Source organism: Phyllobates terribilis, unplaced genomic scaffold (genome assembly GCF_046119375.1).
Source record: "Phyllobates terribilis strain yellow unplaced genomic scaffold, ASM4611937v1 Scaffold_5__5_contigs__length_657084704, whole genome shotgun sequence".
Taxonomy (NCBI): Eukaryota; Metazoa; Chordata; class Amphibia; order Anura; family Dendrobatidae; genus Phyllobates; species Phyllobates terribilis.
Window position 1 is genome coordinate 154,656,449 of NW_027362765.1, and position 26,056 is coordinate 154,682,504.

The 26,056-nt window shown below is 43.7% G+C and overlaps 1 protein-coding gene across 2 annotated transcripts in view; it reads left to right on the plus strand.

Moving 5' to 3' along the window:
- Nucleotides 1-23,857, plus strand: part of ITGA3 (integrin subunit alpha 3) — a 119,056-nt gene extending 95,199 nt beyond the window's left edge. Inside the window, exons 15-26 of one of the 2 annotated variants that reach the window (XM_073683238.1) lie at nt 2,655-2,820; nt 2,902-2,970; nt 3,057-3,136; nt 6,067-6,144; nt 9,371-9,473; nt 9,566-9,742; nt 12,924-13,019; nt 18,930-19,043; nt 20,742-20,840; nt 20,947-21,072; nt 22,079-22,229; nt 22,737-22,872. In XM_073683238.1, the coding sequence (XP_073539339.1) occupies nt 2,655-2,820; nt 2,902-2,970; nt 3,057-3,136; nt 6,067-6,144; nt 9,371-9,473; nt 9,566-9,742; nt 12,924-13,019; nt 18,930-19,043; nt 20,742-20,840; nt 20,947-21,072; nt 22,079-22,189 (1,219 nt within the window). In that variant the 3' untranslated portion in view covers nt 22,190-22,229; nt 22,737-22,872. Of the gene's footprint in view, nt 1-2,654; nt 2,821-2,901; nt 2,971-3,056; nt 3,137-6,066; nt 6,145-9,370; nt 9,474-9,565; nt 9,743-12,923; nt 13,020-18,929; nt 19,044-20,741; nt 20,841-20,946; nt 21,073-22,078; nt 22,230-22,736 lie in introns of both variants that reach the window. The other variant, XM_073683237.1, reaches the window with a different exon arrangement.
- The last annotated feature ends 2,199 nt before the right edge of the window (nt 23,858-26,056 follow it).

Genomic DNA, 26,056 nt, shown 5'->3' on the forward strand with positions numbered 1-26,056 from the left:
ATTACTCCTATATAGCCTCCCTATATCTCCTCCTATTACTCCATATACCTCCCTATATCTCCTCCTATTACTCCATATAGCCTCCCTATATCTCCTCCTATTACTCCATATAGCTCCTATATCTCTTCTCACCTCCTATTACTCCATATACTCCCTATATCTCCTCCTATTACTCCATATACCTATCCAAATCTCCTCTATACTCCATATAACCTCCCTATATCTCCTCCTATTACTCCATATAACCTCCCCTATAACTCCTCCTATTACTCCATATAACCTCCCTATATCTCCCTCATATAACCTCCCTATATCCTCCTATTACTCCATATAACCTCCCTATATCTCCTCTATTACTCCTATAACCTCCCTATATCTCCACCTATTACTCCATATAACCTCCCCATATCTCCTTCCTATTACTCCATATAACCTCCCTATATCTCCTCCTATTACTCCATATAACCTCCCTATATCTCCTCCTATTACTCCATATAACCTCCCTATATCTCCTCCTATTACTCCATATAACCTCCCTATATCTCCTCCTATTACTCCATATAACCTCCCTATATCTCCTCCTATTACTCCATATAACCTCCCTATATCTCCTCCTATTACTCCATATAACCTCCCCTATATCTCCTCCTATTACTCCATATAACCTCCCTATATCTCCTCCTATTACTCCATATAACCTCCCTATATCTCCTCCTATTACTCCATATAACCTCCCTATATCTCCTCCTATTACTCCATATAACCTCCCTATATCTCCTCCTATTACTCCATATAACCTCCCTATATCTCCTCCTATTACTCCATATAACCTCCTATAGCTCTCCCTATTACTCCATATAACCTCCTATATCTCCTCCTATTACTCCATATAACCTCCCTATATCTCCTCCTATTACTCCATATAACCTCCCTATATCTTCTCCTATTACTCCATATAACCTCCCTATATCTCCTCCTATTACTCCATATAACCTCCCCTATATCTCCTCCTATTACTCCATTAACCTCCCAATATCTCATCCTATTACTCCATATAACCTCCCTATATCTCCTCCTATTACTCCATATAACCTCCCTATATCTCCTCCTATTACTCCATATAACCTCCCTATATCTCCTCCTATTACTCCATATAACCTCCCTATATCTTCTCCTATTACTCTATATAACCTCCCTATATCTCATCCTATTACTCCATATAACCTCCCTATATCTCCTCCTATTACCCATATAACCTCCCTATATCGCCTCCTATTACTCCATATAACCTCCCTATATCTCCTCCTATTACTCCATATAACCTCCCTATATCTTCTCCTATTACTCTATATAACCTCCCTATATCTCCTCCTATTACTCCATATAACCTCCCCTATATCTCCTCCTATTACTCCATATAACCTCCCTATATCTCATCCTATTACTCCATATAACCTCCCTATATCTCCTCCTATTACTCCATATAACCTCCCTATATCGCCTCCTATTACTCCATATAACCTCCCTATATCTCCTCCTATTACTCTATATAACCTCCCTATATCTCCTCCTATTACTCCATATAACCTCCCTATATCTCCTCCTATTACTCCATATAACCTCCCTATATCTCCTCCTATTACTCCATATAACCTCCCTATATCTCCTCCTATTACTCCATATAACCTCCCTATATCTCCCCCTATTACTCCATATAACCTCCCTATATCTCCTCCTATTACTCCATATAACATCCCTATATCTCCTCCTATTACTCCATATAACCTCCCCTATATCTCCTCCTATTACTCCATATAACCTCCCTATATCTCCTCCTATTACTCCATATAACCTCCCTATATCTCCTCCTATTACTGCATATAACCTCCCTATATCTCCTCCTATTACTCCATATAACCTTCCTATATCTCCTCCTATTACTCCATATAACCTCCCCTATATCTCCTCCTATTACTCCATATAACCTCCCTATATCTCCTCCTATTACTCCATATAACCTCCCTATATCTCCTCCTATTACTCCATATAACCTCCCTATATCTCCTCCTATTACTCCATATAATCTCCCTATATCTCCTCTGATTACTCCATATAACCTCCCTATATCTCCTCCTATTACTCCATATAACCTCCCCTATATCTCCTCCTATTACTCTATATAACCTCCCTATATCTCCTCCTATTACTCCATATAACCTCCCTATACCTCCTCCTATTACTCCATATAACCTCCCTATATCTCCTCCTATTACTTCATATAACCTCTCCTATATCTCCTCCTATTACTCCATATAACCTCCCTATATCTCCTCCTATTACTCCATATAACTTCCCCTATATCTCCTCCTATTACTCCATATAACCTCCCTATATCTCCTCCTATTACTCCATATAATCTCCCCTATATCTCCTCCTATTACTCCATATAACCTCTCCTATATCTCCTCCTATTACTCCATATAACCTCCCTATATCACCTCCTATTACTCCATATAACCTCCTCTATATCTCCTCCTATTACTCCATATAACCTCCCTATATCTCCTCCTATTACTCCATATAATCTCTCCTATATCTCCTACTGTTGCCTTATATAATATCTTCCTATAATGTTTTTTATCCTTTTACCATAGAGTGGATGGATCTCAGATTCTCTATTATGACCTAAATGTGAAGAGATTGCACCTTCGCATAGTTGTGACCAATGCCCCTACTCCAACCTCCTCGGCTGATGATGCCCATGAAGCCATATTAAATGTCACGTTTCCGAGTGAACTGATTTTTTCTGCAGTGCGTCCAGTAAGTAGTCACACAGCTGATTAATGTAGCGCTATATCACTAGATCTCTGGACTAATATCATTGTATTATTGCTTTGACAGATTGGATCTTGTGTCTTTGAAGGGACTGTACTGTGTCAGCTCGGGAACCCTTTCCGCAGGAACCAAAGGGTGAGTAGTCTGTCTATAATCTTATTGTTTCTCTGACTATGTCCAGGCTCTGCCATGTTTTTTTTACCTATTGTTGTACTTTATAGGCTGAGATTGACATCACATTTGAAGCACTTGGAATTGACTTGAAGACCAGAGAGGTGATAACTGGACTCCAGTTGTCCACGTAAGAAATAGCAACAGAATTTTGGACGAATCGATGTAAAAATGAGGGTGAAAGTGGAATAAACTCGCTGCCAGTAGGTTGCGACTCTCACTTGTAGCTCAGGCCAAGGGACTGTGGCTCTTTAACGAGCTCAAAAAAAAAGTTTTGAAAAACATTCTGGCTGTCCTTGTAATGAGTCTGCAATCCCTCATATTACCTTTACTTCCTTTTTAGCTTTGCTTGATCCCCCTGCAACCATCCTTGTGGTCTGTTTTTGTTTAAATCCTGAACTTTCTGCCAGCTCTCTTTCTCTGTCCCTCCAGACTACATTTTCCAAGTGGCAGAGCTGTATCTGTCCCACCGCTCCCCTACTCCCACCCTTGGTGCCAGTCCACTCCCATCTACAAAGCACCCTCCTGAGACTCCTATGCAGTCTCTAGATGTATAAATTGCTGCACTGTGTGCACTCCCTCTATTTCATCTCATGTTTGCTACCCTGAGAGTCTCCTGCAAATGATAATGTTACAGGAGCTGACATTGGCAGCAGACAGGTTTAGTCTGCTGTGGGTGGAGTAACGAGTTATATAATGTAGTCGTTTATTGTAATGTAATCTAGCTCTCTGTAAGTCCAGCACCGAACTCACTAGTTGACATACTTACTATTCTCTGGGGAGCCTGTACTGCCTCCATTGCTTCTGCGCTCCCTTCCTGTGAAACTTGTCGAGGATCACAGGCCATTGCCCCCCATGTCATCACATTCAGAGTACACTGCAGAGCTGCTGTCTGAGTGCTGCTTTCTGCATGTAGGACTGTGCTTGACTGATGGCATTCCATTAAAAGTACAGACAGGAAATCTCTGTACTCTGTGCTTTGAATGGACTGTAGCTGAAAGTAAAGAGTTGGAGGTCGCAGGACAACATGTGACAGCTCAAGAACAGAGCAGAATTTTACCAGCAAGTACATTTCTCTTAATTTCTCAAAGACTTTACAATGTTTTAATAATCTGTGTGCCCCCAAAAACCCCTGTAACAAAGAGCTCTGCACTTCAATTTTCCCTCTAGTTTTATTTGTGAGAGAATTGACGATGATTGATAGATTTCCCAAATTTTTCCTGAATATATCAGTGAACTTTCAGATATCTACTACCCATTGGTGTTATCTGTTATAGAGGCGTCAGTAGACAGTCTGTTTTCCCATGAGGCTAAGTTCCCACGATGAGTTTTTAGTGAGTTTTTTTTATGCTGCGTATTTGTTACGGGAATACCGCGACTGAGAGGGGCCAGAAGATTGTGGCGTCTGTTTACATGAACTCCTGCTCTGATTAGAACTGCTTCACCATACTATTAAACAGTGCAGCTTTTCTTTGCTCTGTCATTGCAAGGGTTAATCCATTCAGTTGATCTCCTGGAGCTCTCCATCCTGAATTGTCTCTGCTCTTCTGTGTTGGCCACTCCTCTCAGGTATATATGCTCGCTACTGGCACTTGGAAGTTGCCAGTGATAGTTACCACTTCCTGGTTTGGTGGTGAAGGAGAGTTCTGAATTAGTATCAGTCAGTTGGTGTAGTTTACAGGAGATATCAGCTTGGATTTGGCATTGTGTGTTTATCCTAATCCTCTCCCATTTGGCTTACCCCTCCTACTGTTCCCTTGATTTCTACTTGGTTGTTTGGTGAGTGTATGTGTATGATTGTAGTTTTCTTTTTGATAATGTCACGATACTGTAGTTGGATTTCCTGGGGAAATGAGCTCCTTACTTGTCCCTCAAGCTAGGAGAACCCTAGGCTATCCCTGTACCCCAGATTACCCCTGAAGGTGGAGATGCTGGGGTCATGTACCTAGCTATGCTCCTGTATGCATGCTGATCTGTTTCCTCCCCCACCCCGGGAGGAATTTAAGTGTATAGGATAACACTAACCAGATAGACAGGGTTAACATACAGGGATACAAAAAAACTACAATAATACAAATACACTCACCAAACAACCGTGTGGAACTCAAGCGAATAGTAGAAGTGGTAAACCAAATGGGACAGGATTAGAATAAACACACAATGCTAAATCCACGCAGATATCTCCTGTAAACTACACCAACCAACTGCTACTAATTCAGAACTTTCCTTCACTACCAAACCAGGAAGTGGTAACTGTCACTTGGAACTCCCAAGTGCCAGTGGCCAGCATATGTACCAGAGGAGAGTGGCCAACACAGAACAGCTGAGACAATTCAGGATGGAGAGCTCCAGGAGATCAACTGAAAGGATTAACTGTTGCAATGACAGAGCAAGGAAAGCCTGCACTGTTTAATAGGATGGAAAAGCAGTTCTAAACAGTGCAGGAGTTCGTGTAACCAGACGCTGCAATCTTCTAGCCCCTCTCTGTCCCGGTATCCCCGTGACAATATTTTTGAAAAAAATGCAAGTAACCTATTTTACTTAATGGGTGCAGAAAATCTGCAACATTAAAAACTCACCAAAAGCTCATTATGGAAACATAGCCTAAGTGTTTTTGAAAACTTAATTTTAAGTAATCTGTGTAATTTTGAGTTAATACGGGGGAAGGGTTCCCTTTTCTGGGCTGTCTCTTGCTCCGTAGGACCCAACATGAACAGCTCATCAATTTCAATGTATAACATGTAATACTGCATATCTCCTGAGGTGGCACTGCAGGGAAATCGAGCACTTGCTGCCAGGTTTCCCTGATGATTACAGCTGATCACAGGGGTTAAGAACAGCAGGATAGCCAGTGTTCAGCTTATTTTCAAACGTATTTCCAACATAAGAAGTTTAGAAAAAAAGTGGACAAACTCTTTAAAGCTGTAAGACCACCTTTACAATACTGACTTGGATTAATTTCTAGCTGGTCAGTGAGGTCACATTGCAGTAGAAGCATGAATATTAAAATGCGGGACGTATTAAAGGATGCAGCTAAGTTTCTATGTGTTTTCCTTTCAGTTTGAGCAAACAGGACGGTCTGGAGGAGGAGTATGCCGAATTCTTGGTAGACTATACATTAGAGACGTCATTATCTGTGTAAGTACTCCCTAAAATCTACTGAAATATACTGGGTCTGGACGGAGCAGAGTTCCCCTCCAGTAGACATCTATGATAAACTAGATAAACTAGATGGTGGCCCGATTCTAACGCATCGGGTATTCTAGAATATGTCTTCCGACGGTGGCGTACTTATTTTAAATCTGCCAGCCAATTGGTAGGAGACCGTGTTTAAATTTGGCGCCGATATTGCTGATTGGTCGCGGCCGGTGGCTGCAACCAATCAGCGAACTGTGTTAGTGAGGACCGGGGAGCATCTACCTGCTTTATAATGCCCCATGCAGGATGTCACTCCCCCCCCCCCCCATATGATGCCCCATGCAGGATGTCACACCCCCCCCCTCTTTTATAATGCCCCATGCAGGATGTCACTCTCCCCCCCCCCATATAATTCCCCATGCAGGATGTCACATCACCCCCTCCCTTATAATGCCCCATGCAGGATGTCACATCCCCCCTCCCTTATAATGCCCCATGCAGGATAATGCCTTATGCAGGATGTCACATCTCTCTGCCTATATAATGCTCCATGCAGGATGTCACATCCCCCCTCCCTTATAATGCCCCATGCAGGATGTCACATCCCCCCCCCTATATAATGCCCCATGCAGGAAGTCACATCCCCCTATAGAATGCCCCATGCAGGATGTCACATCTCTCTGCCTATATAATGCCCCATGAAGGATGTCACATCCCCCTCCCTTATAATGCCCCATGCAGGATAATGACCCATGCAGGATAATGCCCCATGCAGGATGTCACATTTCTCTGCCTATATAATGCAGGATGTCACATTCCCCCTCCCTTATAATGCCCCATGCAGGATGTCACATCCCCCCCCTATATAATGCCCCATGCAGGAAGTCACATTCCCCCTCCCTTATAATGCCCCATGCAGGATGTCACACCCCCCCCTATATAATGCCCCATGCAGGATGTCACATCCCCCCCTCCTTTATAATGCCCCATGCAGGATGTCACCTCTCCCTCCATATAATGCACCATGCAGGATGTCACATCCCCCCCCCCTTATAATGCCCCATGCAGAAAGTCACATCCCCCCTATATAATGCCCCATGCAGGATGTCATTCCCCGCCATATAATGCCCCATGCAGGATGTCACTTCCCCCCATATAATACCCCATGCAGGATGTCACATCCCCCCTCCATTATAATGCCCCATGCAGGATGTCACTCCCCTCCCTATATAATGCCCCATGCAGGATGTCACATCCCCCCTCATAATGCCCTATGCAGGAAGTCACATCCCCCTTATATAATACCCCATGCAGGATGTCACATCCCCCCGATAGTGCCCCATGCAGGATGTCACACCCCCCCTCGCTTATAATAGCCTCTCCACAATGTCACACACCCCCACTCCACCATTCAATGCCCTATGCCCCCATACAATAAAAAAAAAAAATCCAATACTCACCTCACTTGTCAGCTGCTGCTCTGGATTCCAGCGTAGCCGGCATCTTCCTGCTCTGCGCTGTGACCGTTCAGGAGAGAGCGCGGTGTAGATACGTCACCGCGCCCTCTGACCTGAGACGTCACAGTGCAGCAGCGGAAGACACAGGACCTGCTGCGGAGGCACGGGGAGGGGTAAGTATGGCGCCGGGTGCCGGGGCCCTGAGCAAGCAGGGGGAGTGGAGAGGAGAGGGGAGAGGAGAGGGGAGGGGAGAGGGGAGGGGAGAGGGGAGGGGAGGGGAGGGGAGAGGGGAGGGGAGAGGGGAGAGGGGAGGGGGGGGGGCGTCACACTTGCCATCGGAAGATAAGCGGCCGTAGCCGCTGATCTCCCGACGGTAGCCGCATGGACGTCAGCGGCGCCTCCAGTCGGGAGACTTATGCTGCGAGCAGCCGGCTGCATCTCCCGGCTGCATCGCCGCTGACCTCTATGCGACAGATGAGCCGCTAATGGCCGCCATCTTTTTCTGAAATGCCGCGCCGCTGATTGGCCAGGGATTTCCTGGACAGACAGACAGAAAGACAGACAGACGGGATAAGACAATTATATATATTAGATGTTACATGTGTAACTTGTGGCTGCCATATTGGAACACAGTGCAGCTAGAGGTGTATGCTTTATGGCTGCCATGTTGGAAGACAGTGCAGCAGGAGATGTATGCTTTATGGCTGCTGCCATGTTTGAAGACAGTGCAGCAGGAGATGTATGCTTTATGGCTGCTGCCATGTTTGAAGACAGTGCAGCAGGAGATGTATGCTTTATGGCTGCTGCCATGTTTGAAGACAGTGCAGCAGGAGATGTATGCTTTATGGCTGCTGCCATGTTTGAAGACAGTGCAGCAGGAGATGTATGCTTTATGGCTGCAGCCCTGTTGGAAGACAGTGCAGCAGGAGATGTATGCTTTATGGCTTCTGCCATGTTTGAAGACAGTGCAGCAGGAGATGTATGCTTTATGGCTGCTGCCATGTTTGAAGACAGTGCAGCAGGAGATGTATGCTTTATGGCTGCAGCCCTGTTGGAAGACAGTGCAGCAGGAGATGTATGCTTTATGGCTGCTGCCATGTTGGAAGACAGTGCAGCAGGAGGTGCGTTCTTCATACCTGGTGCAATAGCTTCCATATTCATTTACAGGCTCTTACATAGTTTTGCCTTTCTAGTCTCCAGTAGTATACTCGATCTGTCAATCAGTTGGGTACTAATTGATAAATCTTTCAATATGAGATTGGTGGGATAGGCCAAAGAATAAACCATCAGTATGAGATCGGTGAGGGTCCATCACCCGGCACTTGCTCCAATTAGCTGATATTTGCTCTGGTTGAAGATGGATGTAAGCAATACATGGAGCAGGACATCTTAGCACCGTCCAATGTTTAGTGGGCACTGCCGAGCAGTGTAGTTTCTCACATTTATTTGCTTACATCCAGCTGCTGCCGGAACAGATATCAGCTGATCTCTGGGGGTGTCGGACTGCACCTATCTCATTGTGATGATGACCTATTCCATGGATATGTCATGAATAGATTAGTCCTGGACAACCCCTCTAAGAAGAAGATGATCCATTGGGTACAACTTCACCAACCCCTGGTGATGAGCTGGTATCACCGGGGGAGAGTTCATACCACCACTCATTCCTGGCTGCGGCTTATGTAGGGAATGCAGTTCTACATTTTGAGTCCAGAGTGGGATAAAATGTATTAATCCTCTTTCCTTTCCGTTTATGATGGGATGCACAGCACGCCTCAGAACCTACAGACCTATTTCAGTGGTAAAGTGATGGGTGAATCGGCCATGAAGACTGCACATGATGTAGGAAGCCCTGTGTCCTTCATATTTATGGTGAGAGATAGTTGCGCCATGGGCAGGAGATCACATAAAGGAGGTCAGTAATGGGTGACATGGACTTAACACCTATCAACTTTTCATTGTAGGTAAAAAATGAAGGTGAACCTCTCAATAGTCTGGTGTCCCTGATCCTAGCTGTGGAATGGCCACACGAGGTGGCCAATGGGAAGTGGCTTTTATACCTTACAGAAGTGACGGTGAAAACTAAGAGCGTGACGCAGTGCCAGCCGGCAGGAGACATCATTAACCCTTTAAATCTCACAGTAAGCCTATATTCTGCAACATTTGGGAATATTGTTGGTAAACATCGCAGGCGTTATTCTATCAAAGTATTATTAGCATGTTTGGATGTAGAAGTTTCTTCTATACCCCCAGCAGTCATAGCCAGTGTATAGAAGACATGGACTCACAAAATCTAAACCGACAATTGGGCTTAGCCAGCCCCAACCAGGTTCTGGTCTCCAGATTTGACCTATGAGATTGGGAATTGCAGATATTAGGAACAACTGGCATACATATTTCCACTGATGTAGTAAAGGTAAGCCATGGTAATGTTATTTAGTTAGGGTTCATTCACACTTCCGTATAACACGGCTGAGTGCTTTCCGATGTTGTACTATGGGGTGGTGCAGATCTACAATTATTTGCTCACGCCAATTCGGCATGAGAAAACAATCTCAGCATTCTGCAAATGGCTCCGATATTCATATATACAAGCCTATGGGTGCATGTGAAACATCAGACTGCACTCAGATGTCATCTGATGTACGCACACAGAGACAATGGAGAAGTTAGAGGGGTATTCCCATCTCCAAGATCCTATCCCAATATGTAGTAGGTATAATAATAATATTAGCAAATACCTCCGATTAGAAATGTAGTATACTTTTTCTGATTCGCTAGGTCTCTTTCCTCATGGGCAGGCATTGCAGGACCTTAGGTACCACTGATATTGACAGTTAGTTAGCTAGTGGTCGTAACCATGGATACCTAAGGTCCTGTAATGAATGCACATGAGGAAGGAGACATAGCGAATCAGAAAAACTATACTACATTTCTAATTTGAGATATTTGCTAATATTATTATTATTACACCTACTGCATTTTGGGATAGGATCTTAAAGATGGGAATACCCCTTTAAGTTCTCCATCATCTCCGCACCTGTGGTGCGATTCTTTCATGCGAGAGAATCAGATCACAGTAAGATGACACTCGGCTCAAGAGTTTTAGCTGAGTGGCATTAGCATAATTGGCCCAATTCTCGGGCATGAGAGAATATACGCTCCTGTCAAGCGTACCCTAACCCTGAGGCAAGACATCAGCACTTCAGGACAATCCTGGGGCAGAGAACAGTAGTGATCAGTATCAAGATGTGGGAAAAGATCATTAAAGTCGCTGTTTGTTAGGAGGGTCCCAGAAAAATAAGCTCATCACATAATATGATTCTGTAGTGATCAGCTCTAGTCTGTGGTGAGCCTGAAGGTCTGTTTACAGTGACTGACCAGCGGCACGACACAATGACTGATCGGTAAGCTTTTACCGATCTGTGAACGTTTGCATGCCTGTTTACATGAGACAAGAGCAAATATAGCGCACTGAGCAATCTATACTACAGGGTGGGCCATTTATATGGATACACCTAAATTAAATGGGAATGGTTGATGATATCAACTTCCTGTTTGTGGCACATTAGTATATGGGAGGGGGAAAACTTTTCCAGGTGGGTGGTGACCATGGTGGCCATTTTGAAGTCGGCCATTTTGGATCCAACTTTATTTTTTTCAATGGGAAGAGGGTCATGTGACACATAAAACTTATTGAGAATTTCATAAGAAAAACAATGGTGTGCTTGGTTTTAACAGAACTTTATTCTTTCATGAGTTATTTACAAGTTTATGACCACTTATAAAATGTGTTCAAAGTGCTGCCCATTGTGTTGGATTGTCAATGCAACCCTCTTCTCCCACTCTTGACACACTGATAGCAACACCGCAGAAGAAATGCTAGCACAGGCTTCCAGTATCCGATGTTTCAGATGCTGCACATCTCGTATCTTCACAGCATAGACAATTGCCTTCAGGTGACCCCAAAGATAAAAGTCTAAGGGGGTCAGATCGGGAGACCCACGACGACCAATCCACTTTCCAGGAAATTATTCATGCAGGAATGCTCGGACCTGACACCCATAATGTGGTGGTGCACCATCTTGTTGGAAAAACTCAGGGAACGTGCCATCTTCAGTGCATAAAGAGGGCAACACATCATCATGTAGCAATTTCAGATATCCAGTGGCATTGAGGTTTCCATTGATGAAGAATGGCCCCACTATCTTTGTACCCCATATACCACACCATACCATCAAGATAGGAGATTTCTTCTGCGGTGTTGCTATCAGTGTGTCAAGAGTGGGAGAAGAGGGTTGCATTGACAATCCAACACAATGGCAGCACTTTGAACACATTTTATAAGTGGTCATAAACTTGTAAAAAACTCATGAAAGAATAAAGTTACGTTAAAACCAAGCACACCATTGCTTTTCTTATGAAATTCTCAATAAGTTTGTGTCACTTGACCCTCTTCCCACTGAAAAAAATAAAGTTGGATCCAAAATGGCTGACTTCAAAATGGCCGCCATGGTCACCACACATCTGGAAAAGTTTTCCCCCTCCCATATACTAATGTGCCACAAACAAGAAGTTGATATCATCAACCATTCTCATTTAATTTAGGTGTATCCATATAAATGGCCCACCCTGTAGATCGCTGTCAGTGTTCTCGGCAGTGCGTGTTGCTCGTTCATCGGGCGATCAGTTGCCTGTTTACAATGCAAGATAATCGTGAAACAAGAGTTTTTAACAGCATTTATTCATGATTATCTTGCAGTGTAAATGCCCCTTGAGGCCACGGTCACATGCTCAGTATTTGGTCAGTATTTTACCTCAGTATTTGTAAGCCAAAATCAGCAGTGGAACAATCAGAGGAAAAGTATAATAGAAACACGTCATCACTTCTGTATTTATCACCCACTGCTGGTTTTGGCTTACAGATACTGATGTAAAAAACTCACCAAATACTGAGGTAAAAAACTCACCCAATGCTCAGCATGTGAACATGGCCTAAGGCCCCTATGCATCATTGCTTTTGTGCCTGTTTTTTGCTAGCTTTGTGTATTTTGTGCCCTTTTTTTGTTTGTACCCAATTCGTTATTCTTTTTGTGCCTTTTTCCAATTGTGGAATTGCACTTTTTTTGCAATTTCACCACACTTGGATTTTTTTTTCCTATTTTCCGGTATACTACTATATGGTAAAATCAATGGTGCCGTTCAAGTGTACAAGTCGTCCCACAAAAAACAAGCCTTCGTACGGCTATATTGACGGAAAAATAAAAAAGTTATGACTTTCGAGAAAACACCATCTTGACAATTTTTTTTTCTTTTCTTCAGTTGTCTGAGAGCAGAAGAAGGAGGAGAGAGGCTGTAAAGTTTGAGTTGCCAGATGTACAAGTCTTACCAGCTGTTAAAAGGCCGAACACTGTTCTGGTAAGAATCAGAAGTGATTGGCATCAAAACTCCCATAAAGTTTTAGATACTTCAATTTGTGTCATGGTGGGCTAGGAGGGTTACTGAAATCATGAGATGGTTATTGTCCCATCTTCTTGTCTCATTCTTCCTGCATTAAATGCGTAGTCCCCTAAATAAAAAAATGTATTCTGATGATGACACAAAACTTAAAGGGCTCGATTCATCATGACCGACTTTGGTCATGCCAGTCTTGATCAGGAGATGTGCTGGAGTCAGACGCTCCTGATTTATGAAGACATGTATGCCTCTTGTTAAATCAGGAGTGTTGGACAAGTGGTGTACACCTCTATGTGTTCCTTGTCACAAATCCTACTCCAGTTCAAGCTGGAGTAAGATTTGTGGAGTAGCAAATACCGCCGCGTGTCATGAATTTGATGAGCTCTGATCGCGATGCTCTGTCCTGCACCAGCTGTGCCCTCTTTGCAGAGCTGGGCAAAAATGGAGTGAGTCCACCAAAAATCGCAATATTTTAGCACCAAAATTATGTGATGAATCAGACCCAAACTTTTCAACTGGGATAATGTATAAAAGTGCAGAAGATCACCTGGGAGCTATACCAAGTGTTATGATCTGCTACAGGGACTAAGGAAAGACAGGAGAACTGTCCCTACAATAGAACTAAACTAGATCCCTACGATGTAACGGGGAACCTGATCCTGCGATCAGACCCGCTAAAGTCCTCGGCTAGTCTGAACGAAGACCTATAGATGTGAGGGAGGGATCCCTACAAGAACTAGGGACTGGGATAAGTTGGACACCTCCTAGCAGAAATAGTAGCAGTCAAAGACAAACACACAACAAAAAGCATAGAGGTCAGAAGACCTAGCAAAACTAACAGAGAACGGCAACAGAGCACCAAGCTAGCTCAAGAGTAGTAAATACAATGAAGTCCAGCAAGACCAGGAGGGCGGAGCCGGATTACTAGGCAAAAATGGTCATGTGACCAGCAAACTAAAAAAAAACTAACAGGATAGTTCTAACAGTACCCCCTCTTCTAAGAGGATCCTCCGGATCCCCTAGGCCCAGGCTTACCAGGAAACCTCCTGTGAAACGCTCTGACAAGTCTGGAAGCAGAAACATCATCCGCCCTCACCCATGAGTTATCCTCAGGTCCGAAACCCTTCCAAGCGACGAGATACTGCAAACTCCCTCTATACCGTCTAGAATTTAGGATGCGGGAAATTTCATATTCCCCGTCCTCCACCACCGGAGGAACAGTGGCAGAGGCGTCACCATCAGACACATCAGCTTTTTTCAACAGAGAAACATGAAACACCGGGTTAATCTTCCAGGACGTAGGAACCTCCAACCTAACAGCAGATTGGTTAACTATCTGAAGCACCTTAAAGGGCCCTACGAACTTGGGACCCAATTTTTTAGAAGGAATCCTCAATCGCAGATTCTTAGAGGACAACCAAACCATGTCACCAACAGCAAACAAAACCTCTTGCCGTTTCCTATCAAAGTATCTCTTAGATTTTTTGTTAGCCTCCTGAAGATTACCACGCACATCCGTCCAAACTCTCTCCAAATCACCGGAAAAACTCTCCTCCTCAGGCACAGCCGAAACCAATTTGGAGAATGACCCAAAAGACGGATGTCTCCCAGAACAACAAAAAAAAGGCGAACACCCAGCAGAAGAGGATGTATGGTTGTTAAGAGCAAATTCAGCAAGCGGCAGAAACTCAGACCACCCCTCTTGATTGTCTGCCACAAAACAACGCAAGAACTGCTCAACATCCTGGTTCTTCCTTTCTGTCTGGCCATTAGACTCGGGATGATATCCAGATGAAAACGACAAATGAACTCCCAACCTGTCACAAAAGGCACGCCAAAAACGAGCCACGAACTGAGGTCCCCTATCAGAAACAATGTCAGTAGGAACACCATGTAGTCTGACAATTTCCTTGACAAAGGCCTTAGAGAGTGTCTTAGCGCAAGGCAGTTTGATGAAGGGAACCAAGTGACACATCTTGCTAAAACGGTCCACGACCACCCAGATGACCGTGAAACCTTCAGAGGGGGGAAGGTCAGTAATAAAGTCCATAGCCAGATGTGTCCAAGGTGCACTAGGAACCTCCAGAGGGCAAAGCAACCCCGCAGCAGGAGCATGCAAAGACTTGGATCTAGCACACACAGTACATTGGCGCACCCACTTAATGACTTCCTTCTGCCATCCAGGCCACCAAAAACTGCGACCCACAAGTCTCTTGGTCTCAGAAATTCCTGGATGACCTGCCAACCGAGACTCATGACACTCAACAAACAAATCTCTTCTAAAGGTCCTAGGCACAAACAACCTCCCATGGGGAGTGTTAGATGGGGCATTCTCCTGAGCTTTAAGAATCTCATGCTCCAAAACGGAGTCCAAAGCAGCAATCACAACACCTTCTTGTAAAATGCTCTCCTCTTCCTCCACAACACCGACCATGGGAGAAAAGCTGCGAGACAAAGCATCCGCTTTAACATTCTTGGTACCCGGGATGTAAGTAACGGAAAAATTAAACCGCGAGAAAAAAAGTGCCCACCTAGCCTGACGGGCATTCAAGCGCTTGGCAGCATCAAGATAGATCAGATTTTTATGATCAGTGAAAACCTGAATGGGAAATTCAGCACCTTCCAAGAGGTGACGCCAGTGTTCAAATGCGAGTTTAATAGCCAGCAATTCCCGATTACCAATATCGTAATTCAGTTCAGTCTCAGAAAATTTTTTTGAAAAAAAGGCACAGGGATGTACTCCATCCTTGTTTTCCTGAGAAAACACCGCACCGACCCCCACCGAAGAAGCATCAACCTCAACCAAAAACGGCTTAGTCACATCAGGCTGCATAAGGATGGGGGCAGAGGTGAACCTCTCCTTTAGAAGCACAAAAGCTTCAATGGCCTCAGAAGTCCACTGAACCGCATTAGCACCTTTCCTGGTGAGATCGGTCAGCGGTTTGACAATAATAGAAAAATTTTTTATGAATTTTCTGTAATAATTGGCGAAACCCAAAAACCTCTGTATCGATTTCAAACCAATAGGCCTAGGCCATTCCTGCACAGCTTTAACTTTTAACTGGGTCCATCTCAAAACCTTCACTGGAGATAATGTAACCCAAAAAGCGAATTCTCTGTACAGCGAACTCACATTTCTCCAGCTTAGCAAAAAGCGAATTGTCCATTAATAACTGTAATACCTCACGTACGCTCCGCCAATGAGACTCCAGATCAGGCGAATAAATCAGAATGTCATCCAAATACACAACCACATTTTTGCCGATTAAAGGTCTAAGGATGTCATTAATAAGATTCTGAAAAAATGCTGGAGCATTGGTGAGACCAAAAGGCATAACCAGATTCTCAAAATGACCCACAGGAGTGTTAAAAGCAGTCTTCCATTCATCACCCTCCTTCATGCGCAACAAATTGTATGCCCCCCGGAGATCAATTTTAGAGAACCACTTGGCCCCCACTAACTGGTTAAATAAATCAGGAATCAATGGCAGTGGGTAAGGATTGCGTACAGTAATTTTATTAATCTCACGAAAGTCCAGACAAGGACGTAAACCGCCATCTTTTTTTTTTACAAAAAAAAAATCCAACAGCCACAGGAGACTTGGAAGGCCTAATGTGACCGGCGGCCAAGCTTGTCTGTATGTATTCCTCCAAAGCCTTTCTCTCAGGAATAGTAAGATTAAATAAACGACTTTTAGGAAGAGTCGCTCCAGGGACAAATTCAATGGTACAATCATAGTCTCTATGGGGAGGCAAAATTTGTGACTCCTCCTCAGAAAAAACTCTCCAAAAATCCTGAATAGGTACAGGCAATTCCCCTTTATCCACAACAGCAATATATCCGTTACAACACTTGTCATAACACTTAGGGCTCCAGGACTTAATTTCATTGGTAGACCAATCCAGTACAGGATTGTGCAATTTTAACCAGGGTAACCCCAATATTACTGGAGAAGGCAAATTATCTAATACCACCAAATCCAAATTTTCTTGGTGAATACCATTAATAGTGAGGGGAAATTCACAGACCTTATGAGTAACACTCTTCAAGGGAGAGCCATCAACAGAAACCACAGCAATAGGGGATGACAAAGTTTTAGGTTCTAATCTAAGTTTTTCCAAGAATCCCCCATCAATCACATTCAGAGTAGAACCACAATCCACAAATACCCGAAATTCAATTCATTCATCCTGAGCAGCAGTAGTAGCAGATAGGAATACTCCCTTAGAATTTAAACAGGCAATACGGGCATAACTGACCATTTTTTTTCTTTCTTCAAACGAAGCACACAGTTCTTAATAAAATGACCAGAATTTCCGCAATAGAAGCACAAGCCTTCAGAAAGCCTGCGATCTTTTTCCTGAGAGCGGGGTGGCATCGCCCCAATCTCCATCGGCTCTCCATTGTCAGCACAGACCCTCTCAAGACTCGGAGCTGACATAGCAGAGGATTTGCTCTCATTAACCCTTGCACGCAGTCTCCTGTCCACCCGTATAGCTAATTGCATAGCCTCCTGCAAGTTTCCAGGTGTGGGATAAGCAATCAGTAAATCCTTAACCCTTTCATCTAGCCCTGCAAGAAACAAGCTTTTCAAAGCTGAATCGTTACACCCCACCTGGGCAGACCACCGACGGAAGTGAGAACAATATTTTTCCACATTACCTGATCCCTGCCTCAAACGTCTCAATTCAGACTCAGCAGATGAGACACGATCAGGATCATCATACAACAAACCCAAAGCAGAAAAAAAACTATCCACTGATCTAAAGCACGGATCACTAGGTTGGAGAGAGAAGGCCCATCCCTGAGGATCTTTGCGCAAAAGTGATATTATGAACCCTATGCGCTGTGATTCATCACCAGAGGATCCGGGTCTCAAACGAAAATACAATAAACAAGCATTTTTAAAAGAAAAAAAATCTTGTTGTTCGCCAAAAAATAAATCAGGCAGACGTACCTTTGGTTCCACAAAATGTGCTCCAGAACAGCTACTCACGTGTTGTTGGAGCTTGGCCACCTCCAGAGAGAGTCCCTGCAAGCGTTGAGCCAAATCTTGAACCGAGACCATGATGGAAAACTGGAGGTCTTTCCTTAGAGAAAATTTTTTTTTTCTTTTAGGGCTGGACTTACTGTTATGATCTGCTACAGGGACTAAGGAAAGACAGGAGAACTGTCCCTACAATAGAACTAAACTAGATCCCTACGATGTAACTGGGAACCTGATCCTGCGATCAGACCCGCTAAAGTCCTCGGCTAGTCTGAACGAAGACCTATAGATGTGAGGGAGGGATCCCTACAAGAACTAGGGACTGGGATAAGTTGGACACCTCCTAGCAGAAATAGTAGCAGTCAAAGACAAACACACAACAAAAAGCATAGAGGTCAGAAGACCTAGCAAAACTAACAGAGAACGGCAACAGAGCACCAAGCTAGCTCAAGAGTAGTAAATACAATGAAGTCCAGCAAGACCAGGAGGGCGGAGCCGGATTAAATAGGCAAAAATGGTCATGTGACCAGCAAACTAAAAAAAAACTAACAGGAGAGTTCTAACACCAAGTTGGTTATAGTTATGTCTGAACAGAGATTTTTTTTTAATTTCTCCATTTGAAAACGTGTCCTGTTTTTCTTGATTTAACAGACTAAAAATATTTAATCATGGGGCAACCCGCTTAAGAAGTCACCAGACATTTGATATAACTTAGATTTTTTTTTTTAAATGACCTTGAACATGAGGATTTTTTTTGATCCAATCCTCTATACTCCATACTTGTAGTGGTCTCTTATGTTTCCTTTGACTTTGCCAATAAATAGGTACGTCTTTTCCTGCAATGTAACAGCCTGTATACTAATTCTTTGCATTGTGTTGACAGAGGTGTGGCGGTGGAGGCGCCAACTGTGTGCGTTTTGAATGTCCCTTAAATGACATGGAGGCATTTGCAGAGATCACTGTGCTTGCAAGAGTCTGGAACAGCACGTTCTTAGAGGTGAGAAACATTGACTACTAAATGCCTAATTTTGTGGGGTAATGCTATTGACTCTTATAGTGGGACATGGAGTGGTCACCTACATGAGTGAACACTACAGTCCTGTAGGCATTCTTTGTGCTGTCATATGATGCCTCCATGAGGAACCATATTCTGGTGGACACACAAGTGGACAATGTGAGCCCAAACTCCCTATGGGTGCCATATTATGGATCAATGCACTCATAGTGTCAAGAAAAAAACAGCCACGAAAATCTGAAAAATAGGCTCACCTTTGGTGTTTGTGCTGTGGGTACAACTCCAATGAAGGCAGATAGCCGGACAGGATCAGTGCTAGTGTCCTGACATTATTGGGAGATGTATGGAGCTTAAATGTGTTGGGAGGGGTGTGGGTTGCTACTCTTCCAATGGGACACTCAAAACAGAGCAGACAACCAGCTGATGATGTAGGATGTTATTGAAGATTCCTTTATTGAGGTGATACAAGTACAACACATTTCGAGGTACCTGGGCTTCTTTGTCAATAACACAAAAACGTAGGTGTTACTTGAGAAAGAGGCCCAGGAGCTTCGAAATACGTTGTACTTGTATCACCTCAATAAAAGAATCTTCATTCACATCCTCTGTTAAGGATCAGGGTGGTGGAACCTCTGTGCTGCGGTGCAAGTAGGGACCAGAGGGGCGTAACTAGGTATCAACTCGGACTGAGCAAGGTCGCACTGCGGCTTAATCGACTCCGTGAACCAGGGAAGGACCGAGCAGAGGGACCAGGTGCTACTCTGGGCCAGTCCTTGTATGAGAGCAGGTGACTCCCATGGGTAACTGGAAGGAGCCTCCAGGTAGGCTGGCTGGTAGGCATGGCAGGTAACTGGTAGGAGCCACCAGGTAGGCTGGCTGGTAGGCACGACAGGTAACTGGTAGGAGCCTCCAGGTAGGCTGGCTGGTAGGCACGGCAGGTAACTGGTACGTTCTCCGGTTAGGCAGGCAAGCCTGGCCCATAGACTGACTGGCGGGTTTGGACCGTAGGCAGACCATCGGGCTGGAGAATGCACTTGGCTGGCGGAGACAGGTAGTCAGGCTGGCGGACTGGACTGGTAGTCAGGCTGGCGGACTGGACTGGTAGTCAGGCTGGCGGACTGGACTGGTAGTCAGGCTGGCGGACTGGACTGGTAGTCAGGCTGGCGGACTGGACTGGTAGTTAGGCTGGCGGACTGGACTGGTAGTCAGACTAGCAGCGGGACCTGAGGGCTGAAGCAGAGTTTAGAACACAAAGCTACAACCTTGCACGGGCACCTCCATTTTCGAGAAGGTGCCCTTTATATGAGAAGTCCTCGGGCCATTGGCCAGGGACTCCTTAGGACGGCCCCTTTAAGAGGGAGGGAGCGCGCGCTCGCTCCCTAAGCACAGTGCCCGGGAAGCTGCGTGCGCCGGCAGCAGGAGAGCCGGAAGATGCCGGGCCGGGAGCGCGGCGGTAAGGGGGACAGCGTCTCTGCCTGTCAGGGGGCAGAGACGCCGATGCTACATCCTGCGTCATCAGCTGGTTGTTTGTGCCATTTTGAGTGTCCCATTGGAAGGGTAGCCACCACATTGAGCCTCCATATTATGAATCAAGATCTCTCATATCCCTGGTAAGTTCGTATGTAAAATTTCACCCTTTCCTTGTGTGCCTGAACTCCCTCTTTATCTTTGTTTCCTCAGGATTATAGATATGCTGACAGAGTTTGGGTGGAAGGAGCGGCAGAACTTTATCTGAAAACCGATATTGACTCTATAAAGATGCGGAGCCAACATGTCTCAGTAGGTGTCACTATGTAGTGTTAGATCTTTGGATTATGTATCTGTATTTTCCTCATGGATTAACCATATTTTCTTTCTACTTCTCCTCGTTATGTTGTGAATTCAGTTTTCAGTCACCATAGACTCTGAACTTGTAGAACCACCTCCAGCTGAACTCCCGCTCTGGGTGATCATTGTTTCAGTGGTGTCTGGAATTTTACTTCTAGGAGTTATCATTATCATCCTGTGGAAGGTAAGAGATGAAATCCCTACAAACAGGATTTCCTATGTATGCTCTGGGAAGCGACGAGGACCAGAGGGTGCCATCAAACCACTTTTTGCCTAGGCCATGGTACCAAGTTCGGACTCGGGCAGAACCTTAGCTTTGGCTCTTCATTTGTTTCGGAGGATAACTTTCTTATTGTTAAAGTGAAGATCTGACCTGTAAGAAGCAGTGTCCAGTTGGGAAGATTAGACAGTGATCACCTATTAGGACTTTATTTGGTCAATGATCGTCAGAACAAACAGTAGATGATGTAGATTTGAAATAACGACCACACTTTGACTTGCTAAATCAGCAATTGGCACTCATTCCTGGTTAGTTTATCTGTTCCTGTAAGAGGACCCTTAATCTGTTCTCATGGCCCTGTTGTGTGACATAATGGTCTGATGTTGCTTTAGAAAGTAACCATTGCTGGTGAATGTTCGCCAGGTGAAGGATTTTTCAGATTAGATAAAATAATGAACTAGACCTTCTAAACGTGTTACATAGAATCATAGACATTTGCAAGCCGTGCTGGGCTGGGGTTCATTGGACCCACCAGTGGAATAACCCATAAGAAATAGACTAGGGTAGCAAATAGTTGACTCCTATGTCACCTCCAAATGGGGTCTTCTGTCTTCTGCTGGACCATTAGTGTCATGTTGTATCAAAGCATGGGCCCTTTGGAGGATCTTCTGATTCTCCGTTTGGCCTGTCCAACCATGGTTGCATGGTGATAAGCTTCAATTATCCTTGAAAATGTCAAATATATCCATGGAAACTATATATTTTAGCCCCTGCTTGATCTAATTTTCCTTGCTTGCTTATATAATGAGTGAATTATTCATGCCCTCCCAGAGCACAGACACCTTCAACAGTTTTTCAGTCCAAGACAACCAAGGCTCTCTAGTCTCTTACACTGTTGTTTTTTAATAAATCTGTGACATTTCCCGATTCATTTTCCTGCTTGGCCCCTCACCAATCTCCTGCCTTGTAGTGTGGATTCTTCCGGAGAGCCAACACCCGTGCCAAGTATGAGGTCAGAGGTCAGAAGGCTGAAATGAAGGTGCAACCATCGGAGACCGAAAGATTAACACAGGATTCCTGAGTACGACCTCTGACCACTGACCTCCAACCCTGCCCCTCGGGTAACCAGACAATCTCAGCCAAGCTATTGCAAACCTTTCCGACCTCCTCCCACTTTTTGTCTTTTATGTAATGGTCTACATGGTGCCTTCTTACTTACTGTACAATCTTAAAGCTCATGTGTCTTGTAGAGTTTATGGGTCTATCTTCACTCTTATAAATTTTTGTGGAGTAATTGTACAAAAAACTTATTTTTCTACCTTTATGTCTGTTTCACTCCTAACCATCTACAAATGCCACCCCTAAATTTCATCTACAATTCACATAAACTCTTCTATCTCTACACTATCTCCTTTATCTTCACCATCTTAACCTGTTCTTATACATAATGTCATTGTCTATGGGACTGTCACATACGAACACATTGGACTATTTGGTTACTCCTTTCTTCATCTCATCTCTACCTTTGATTTGTCAACCTTCTCATGACCTTTCATGTCCATCCCAACATATTCTAACACCCATGTTGTTCCTCCCACCATGTCTCCTTGCTTCTCATGATTCTGTAGGTTGGATTTTTCCATCGTGTCAGACAGTACAGCCTGGGTCAAACTCACTATGCTGTGTGTGTCCGACAAGAAGAACGACAGGAGCTGTGCGGCAGGCTACCTAACAGCCAAAGACATTGGGTCACCACCTGGAAAGAAACGGCCAGATACTACTGAAAGCAATCTACTGCCAAGACTCATCGGGAGCTGGACTATCTCCTTCTGTGACATTTGGCTTCTCAATGACATTGGGGACATTACAAAACGGGTTGGGGGGATGCTGGGCTGCTATAGATTATTTTATGAATGACTTTATATAGGAATATTATTATTTTACTATGCTGGAATAGAAAAAAAAGATCAAGTTATCCTGAGGCACTGGAACACGGCAGATTTCTGTCAGTGGTGCCATGAAAAGGAAGGTATGACCTAACACTGGACTAAAGACTATCCTGCAGCACTGGAATTATGGAGACACTGGAGGAACATGACTTATCCAGATCATGGGTACGGAGACCTGGACTCGTTCTATTCTTTTTATGACTTTGGCACTGGAAAAAAAAAATCAATTATGAATAAAATAAATTTTTATTGTATTTTTGACCAAGAATGTCCAGATTTGAAGCTCTGGAGAGACCACTGGAAAACGTTTGGGTGACACTGGAGGAACTGATTCCCTCACGGAGATGACACCTCATATATATTGCACATAATGAACCTGTATATTTCACAGTGTGCCATTGAGATATGATGGACTCATATAGACCATATGTACCTGGGGCAGTTAAAATAAATGAAAGCTTAATCTATTTCACAATACTTGGTTTTGTATAGCTTGGTTGATATGGTATATGGAGATACCATACTCTTCCAGTCCTTCCATTATGTTCATTCAATCCCAAGATTTTGTAAATAATATAGAATAAAAAAATTCCTGGATGTGTAAATCTTCACTGTAGGTTCTGTATGTTGTAAGCAGTGTATTTTTTTTAAGGCTAACTAGATGATTTAACTACAGGTAATCCCACCACTGAGAATTTCCGGGATCGGCTGTGATCTTTGTAGGAATCCATCAGCAAATGTTCAAATTCCCTGTAGTGCCATCACAGGAGAAATAAAAAATTACATGGTGCTCATTGAAATCCATTCACTGTCTATGTAATGCATTGATGTGCATAGGTTCTCCTGCAGCTTTTTTGACCAATGGAGGTACTGAATGAAGGAACCTTCCTCTGTTAACTCTTATTTCCTAATATGGTTTTTGAGAATTTGTTTTCTAAACCAGAAAACTCTCTTAGGTCTCATTCAGATGGGTTTTTCACATACCCATTATAGTCTATGGGACGCTGGTAAAACATGGAGCCAAAACATTGATGACACTCGCACCATTTTTTGTGTACGTGAAGAATCACGGACGTCTGAATGAGGCCTTAAAATGTATCAAGCAGACATTCACATTCGCATTGCAGACGCAGCACCCAGTCCCCTGATGTTTCTGCTGAAATACACGTAGATAACCAAGATCTAAGTTCAGTTCAGTACAACTTCTAGGGAAGTATTTTGATATTGTGACATACCAACTTTTGATGCTCAAAACCAAGACATTAAAAGGGTTATTCCTACAAATGATAGGGAATAACTTGCTAATTGCTGGTGCCCAGACCGCAGGGTCCCGCAGAAATCCTGAGATCGGAGCTCTAAGAACAAGGTTCTGCAGCCCTGTCCTGAATGGAGAGGAGGTGTGCAAGCTCGACCTCTACTCTTTGTCTATGGTAGTGCCAGAGAAAGCCAAGTTCTGTTCTCGAATGCTGTCCTTGAGGAAATGGTGTACAGGACGGGCATGCACACTCTGCTCTGCAGAGCCCAATTTTTAGGGTACCAGTGCTCTTATCTTAGATGAGGATATCTTGATTTCTTGTGGAATGAACCTTTGAAACCCATCCTAGGAACACCAGGAATGACACCAAACTGTCCAACTTTCAACAAGGTTTCCATAAGCCCAACTCCCTTTATAGGTCTCTGCCATGAGATTGTCCCAGCAAAATCAGGATTGTTGGCAAGTATGCTATGGCTTTAATATATACAGAAAAATGATATGATAATGGCCCTTCTGAATTTGGCCTAATTTTGTGTTTTGGTCTGTCTGAGGAACAATAATAGAGGTAAAGACCAGAACCAAAAGCAACCCGCTGCTGGGGAGCATATGACAATGAGGGACATTGATAACCTTTGTCACATAGGCTGACCTCTACTGATAATGTACCTATTATGATATAGTTAACCTGGAGTAGCAACTTGGTATTTCTGGGTCAGTATTTGAGATATTGCTCTTTTAGTTACTATTTTCAATATATTTTGTTACCATCGATAAATGTGAATACTATTGAGAAGATCCAAAAACTGATAATATCCAAGTGAGATATATTGGATATAAAAAGTCTACCCACCCCTGTTAAGATGCCAGGTTTTTGTTGTGTAAAAAAATCATACCAAGAAGAAGCATTTTAGAACTTTTTCCACCTTTAACCCCCTTCAACCCTCAGCCTGTTTTCACATCCCTGATCAGGCAAAATTTTACAATTCTGACCAGTGTAACTTTATGACGTAATACAGGTGCATCTCACTAAATTAGAATATCAAAAAGTTAATTTATTTCAGTTTTTCTATATAAAAAGTGAAACTCATATATTATATAGAATCATTACAAACAGAGTGATCTATTTCAAGTGTTTATTTCTTAATGTTGATGATTATGGCTTACAGCCAATGAAAACACAAGAGTCATTATCTTAGTAAATTAGAGTAATTAACAAAAAACACCTACAAAGGTTTCCTACGCGTTTAAGGTCCCTTAATCTGTTTCAGTAGGCTCCACAGTCATGGGGAAGACTGCTGACTTGACAGATGTCCAGAAGGCCGTCATTGACACACTAAGTAAATGCAAAGTAAATTTTGCATTTCATTTGGAAATTAAGGTCCCAGAGTCTGGAGGAAGAGTGGAGAGGCACACAATCCAAGCTGCTTGAGGTCTAGTGTGAAGTTTACACAATCAGTGATGGTTTGGGGAGCCATGTCATATGCTGGTGTAGGTCCACTGTGTTTTATCAAGACCAAAGTCAGCACAGCCGTCTGCCAGGAAATTTTAGAGCACTTCATTCTTCCCTCTGCCGACAAGCTTTTTGGAGATGGAAATTTCATTCTCCAGCAGGACTTGGCACCTGTTCACACTGCCAAAAGTACCAATACCTGGTTTAAAGATAACAGTGTCACTGTGCTTGATTGGCCAGCAAACTCGCCTGACCTTAACCCCATAGAGAATCTATGGGGTATTGTCAAGAGGA